The sequence below is a fragment of the Anopheles darlingi genome, chromosome 3 (assembly GCF_943734745.1).
Source record: "Anopheles darlingi chromosome 3, idAnoDarlMG_H_01, whole genome shotgun sequence".
Lineage (NCBI taxonomy): Eukaryota > Metazoa > Arthropoda > Insecta > Diptera > Culicidae > Anopheles > Anopheles darlingi.
Window position 1 is genome coordinate 62,962,042 of NC_064875.1, and position 5,000 is coordinate 62,967,041.

Consider the following 5,000-nt stretch of genomic DNA (forward strand, 5'->3'; position numbering starts at 1 on the left):
TAAACTAGACATCACGCATCCTCCCCTAGTCCTCATTGACAAAATGGTACTCATTCTTGTACGCTAAGAAGTTTTATAAAACGACTACTACCGTCGTCTGTGGCTACTATTGTCCGGCAGCAGAACCATTGAAACATCCTGTGAACCGTTGCACCGACGAAGCTTCTTCAATCGTCCTCTAAATCAGCCAAAAAGATGATCGGAAGTTGGGTTGTGCAGAAGTGTTACAAATGGTGGCCATCGTGAAAAGTGTAGTACTCCCCGCAAAAACTACACTAGTTAGTATTTAACAGCTTGGTATGTGTGTGTGTGTGTGTGTGTTTGTACGTGTGGGTCGAATATTAAAAACTCCAAAACGCGGTGTAAAATGTAGTAGTACTTAGCAGAGTAGTAGCTGATAGTGTGCGTGTCCATAAGGGGAGAAGGTAAAAACTAGGAAGATAGAAAACACTTTATCTTCACAACAACGCACAAATCGAAAATAGAGGAACTTTTTAAGCAGGAACCCAGAAACAGTCTAACTAGGACATCCGCCGGACAGACATCCGCACACTAATGCAAACACCATTTTTCCTAAACAGTGGCAATCGAACGTGAACAGCGATGGGGGGGATGTGTTTATAAGGGGACGAGAGGTTGTTGGGATATCCTTGTTAGATCCACATCCGATCCTCCCCCTTCCCCCCGTGTGCAAGTGAACATTTAAAAAGACGCGGTATGGGAGAGAAAATTCAAAATCAATGTTTTAGTGTTTTGTTGTACGACAATGCTGAGTACATTTGCGAGGTACGCCACGTGAAAAGTGTGACTCACGTGGGGAGATTTAGCGTAGAATCTGCTTTCAAGCGTGTGAATCCCCTGGAGAGAGGGATTTCAGGAGGCAGAGCGGCAGGCAAACTGAAAATGCATGTGGCATACCTGGCTAGCCAGCCATTCCGAGCGAAGTAACGAAATGCAAAAGAATTCACAAAAGCACAAACAGCTCGACTCGCAACATATTGCGTTTGTGCAGCATGCGCTTATAACGGAAGGGTGCGATTCTGTGAACGCAAAGATTCGAAAGTAATAAAACCGAAGCGCAAGGAATCGTTCGCGATGCATTGAACAAAGTGAAAATAACTGTGTTAAAGAATGATTTGGAAATCCGAAAACTCATCCGAACCCTCTCGCGACTGTCGCAGGTTGCTTTGGTGTTTCAATAGCTAAAAAATAATCGCAGAGCTCGATGCTGACAAGAAATTTTGACTAAATTTCGTCTTTCGTTTCCATATCTTAACATATATTGCGTATTTATTAGGCTTTCTATCGAATGATTTCCATAATTACTTGCTGCTGTAGTAAGGGTACTTGGCAGGATCACACTTCAAGGAGCAACTTTTTGGTACCCTGCCTTGCAATCGGCATTCGAGATATCGTTCGCTGATAGAGCGAGCTGACCATTTTTCCCAAATCGGCAAAGGTGAGCTTGCTGCGCTTGCTGTAGACGTTCAGGTAAATTCCAAAAACAACTATCAGTCCGGACCAGAGATACCTGCGGGTGAATAAAAATCGTATTAATCCTCGAACTCTGCTGTTTCAGTTCCGTGTTGCGTATTCTTACTGTATAGTGAACGGTTTGCTGAAGAAGACAAACGATAGCGCTATGGTAACGGCTTTCCGTGCCGTTGTGACGGTAGCGGCCATCGGTGCACCGCACGTACGCACCAACGTTAGCACGATCTGTATTCCAAGGTATCCGGTCAAGCTGAAGAGGAATGCATAGCCATATGTTTCCACGGGGTGCTGTGCACAGAATATGATACCCTTGTACAGATGGCCCGACACCAGCATGATCACGGCCAGATACACGAACCCGATGCCATACGAGAAGATGACCACCTCGTTGTTGGGAGCCCGGTGTTCTCGCATGGCTTTCTCCTGAACGTTCCCGATCGCCGCATCACAAAGCAGCGCCAACGAGATGAGCAACACGCCGAACGAGTCAAAGTCAGGTTGCACCTGCGAATCGGCCAGCGTGAACAGGATCAACCCGAGACACATGGCAAACGCGGCGAAGAAGTCCATCGGACCGTGCTTTTTGCCCTGTATGAGAACGCTGCCAATCAGGACCGGAATCAGTTTGCAGCACTTGAAGATGACCTGCGTCGGATAGTTCAGATATCCGACGCTCGAGTTAGAGAGACCCATCGTACCGAGGGTGAGGAAGGCTAGCAGTGCATACGTTCGCATCGGGATACACCGGGGGACGGTCGTCTTCTCTAGCGAGCGTTCTATGTACCCGAATCCGATGTAGTAACCGAACTGGATCAACGTAAGGAACCATCCGTAGGGCCGGAAACCGTCCAGTGTGAAAATCAGCTCTTGCATGTAGCCATAGACAAGATAGAGCGCAAACACACCCGCACAGCATAGCAGGAACTGGGTCGTCCGGTTGTAGTGGGTAAGGTCGAAGCATAGAATCTTTATCTCCGGCGGATCATCGGCGCCGTTCCGGTTGCGGTTCAAATCCTTGTCGCCGACATAGATCGTAGTGCTTTTTCCGCTCGCCATCGCGGTTCGTAGTAGGGTACACTATTGAGCAACGGTTCGTATCATCTCCCCCCGTTCGATAAGGAACTAAAAGTAAAGATTTTTGGTAAAACTTATAGAAACATCTTTAAAATCGCCACGAAAACAACGAACTGACGTGGTGTAAACAAACGTCAAAAACAACCCCACTTTTCGGGAGAAGATATCTGCTAATTATGGGACAATTTGCTTCAAAATCAAAGAACTAAAAGCTTGTTTGAACTCCTGCATCCTTAAAATACGTCCTCTTCAGCCTCATCGCCTAATTGCTCAATCTTTTTTGCGCAATTAACGGTCAGTATTTAAAAATAAATACAAACTGACAGCTGTCAGAGCGGCGCTGTCAACAGCGGATAGAAGAAGAGGGGAAGGGGGCAGTGGATGCGGGAGGCGCGGCTAGAAACGCAAAAAAAAACGTTTGCTCGGAAGGAAAAGTGCGTGCGACACCGGAAAAGAGTTAGAAGAGGGCCCGAGGAGGCAAGGCAAGCGAATTCTTTCTGCTCGTCGTCACACAGCGCTGGCGCAGGCTTCGGCGGACCGAGTTTTGTCTCGTAGCGGAACCACCCGCTGATTTTCTCTCGTGAAACTCGTGCCCGAGACACGCCAAAAGAAACACGCGATACGTCGAGAGTGAGTAAGACCCCCCCGCTGCCGTCCGCGGGTTTGGTCGCCAACGAAACGAAATCGATCCGCGTGTCGGTCGTCCCGTCTCGCAGAAAAGGGTTTGGTCTTCTTGGTGCATTTCGCGAAGGTGCTTCGAATTTTGGGGGTGCGTATTGGCCGAGTTCCGTGTGCGTGTTCCGGTGCTCGGTGCTCGGAGGTGATTACCGTGTGCTTAGGTGTGCTCCCCAGGTCCAGGTGAAAGCGTGGTTAGGCAATTTTGATAGCGTGGCGTCGACCAGACGGGGTTTGCAAGTGCTCCACGAGTGTGTGAGTGTCTGGTTCGGTAGCAGTGGCCTACTCTGAATCTAGTGAATCGAGAAAAATCCGCTGCCTTTGCTGCTGCTGGTTTAGTGTACAATGGTCAACGTTAACAGAGGGGCGAACGGCAACGACAGCAGCACGAACGGGGGCTCTAGTGGCCAGGGCCAAAGCCAGGACTTTCCGCCCGTCCACTACCTGCACGAGCTGCCCCAGGCGGACGAGGAGCGGCTGGAGAAGATCTTCAACAAGCTCGATCGCGATGGCAATGGGCGGATTGATATTCACGATCTGTCCTCGGCCTTGAAGGAGTTCGGTCTGTCTCACCAGTACGCCGAGGTAAGAGTCGTGTACACTTCGTTCGCTATCGCCAGTCATAAATCATATCTTATGCTTCTTCCTGCAAAGCTGGTAGTTACAGGCTTAGTAATTCCGTTTTCCTCTGCCTTAATTGCCTTAACACCTATTGGATTGGTCGGATTTGGAAGGGACAATCTAGCTAGCGAACCGTCACCATCCTTCATTCAAGGGCAAAAGACATCCGCGACAACAGCAGTAGCAGCAGCAGCAGCAGCAATTCCGACGTATGCGCACTCTGGTCTGCGGATTTTCCGTCTCTCCTACCACGTGGCCCGCGCTCATATGTTTGTCCCGCTGCAGAGACGAGCCTCCACGGTCTGCTCGTGTCGGGAAAAGTAATTCGTCGTCGGGCAGTCTGCAAATGTCACGGACCGTGAACAATCCGACCCCACTTTCGCCGGAGAGAGAGAGTGCAGATCGATTGGTTGGCAGTTCTCTTGCAGTGGCTGACCGATTCCTCTTATCTTTAGAAATTCTCCGTTTTTTTTATGAAAGCGCATTGCACAGAACGTCGGCTATTTATAACGCTGACGAACAATCCTCGAGTTCTAACTCTTTGTCATCAAGTATCGAAAGCCGGGAACGCTTGAAGTTCATACCGTTTATGGCAGCCGGCAATCGAAAGCGATGTTTACTAGATTCTTTGAAACACGTGACTTTGAGACACACATTCTCGCGGCGAGACGATCATAGCACTCCGTGCAGATAACGGCGATGCGTCTTCCGTCGGCTTCTTAAGTCTTAATTCCCTGTCCTGTCGTACCCGCTAATCACGTTACTTAGTGGCCGCCGCTGCTTTTGACGTCGCGTTTCGCCTCGATTCATCCATCCGGACTTATCGCTACTTTTCGTCCGGATTCGGAACGCTACTCTAGCGGCGCGCTGATAAGTCGCGAGTTCGCGATTTGTTCCCAAAAAACATTGTAAACATCACCCAGCTGATCACCTGGTGGCGTGCACGTGTGTGTGTGCGGGTGCGTGTGTATTACTGGGCCAGGCAATCCGCAGCTTGTTGCCGGTCGTTCCCTTATGACGACGAGAAAACGAGATTTGGCACGCGAATGCTCTCCACGGTTGACCGAGACGACGGCACATTGCGCCATATGGTTGACAATCCGGTTCTTCCTCATGTTCGCGGTTCAACCAAGCAT

The 5,000-nt window shown here is 49.5% G+C and overlaps 3 protein-coding genes across 4 annotated transcripts in view; 2 read left to right on the plus strand and 1 right to left on the minus strand.

Annotated features, from left to right (window-relative positions):
• The window catches only part of LOC125954444 (tyrosine-protein kinase Src64B), a 6,764-nt gene extending 5,672 nt beyond the window's left edge, over positions 1-1,092 (plus strand). Inside the window, exon 4 of the mRNA XM_049684798.1 lies at positions 1-1,092. This exon is cut by the window's left edge and continues 4,176 nt beyond it. The gene's annotated coding sequence lies outside the window, so the exon portion shown is untranslated.
• A 164-nt stretch (positions 1,093-1,256) lies between these two features.
• Positions 1,257-2,675, minus strand: LOC125954477 (adenosine 3'-phospho 5'-phosphosulfate transporter 2). The gene is made up of 2 exons (XM_049684848.1): positions 1,601-2,675; positions 1,257-1,531 (listed from the first exon to the last, which is right to left on the minus strand). Exons 1-2 carry the CDS (start codon positions 2,548-2,550, stop codon positions 1,357-1,359), a joined length of 1,125 nt encoding a protein of 374 aa, XP_049540805.1. The 5' UTR covers positions 2,551-2,675; the 3' UTR covers positions 1,257-1,356.
• Positions 2,676-2,996: 321 nt separating this feature from the next.
• LOC125954449 (calcium-binding mitochondrial carrier protein SCaMC-2) overlaps positions 2,997-5,000 on the plus strand; it is a 22,581-nt gene continuing 20,577 nt past the window's right edge. The window contains exon 1 of one of the 2 annotated variants that reach the window (XM_049684802.1): positions 2,997-3,828. In XM_049684802.1, coding sequence (XP_049540759.1) covers positions 3,589-3,828 — 240 coding nt within the window. In that variant the 5' untranslated portion in view covers positions 2,997-3,588. The remainder of the gene's footprint in view (positions 3,829-5,000) is intronic. The other variant, XM_049684804.1, reaches the window with a different exon arrangement.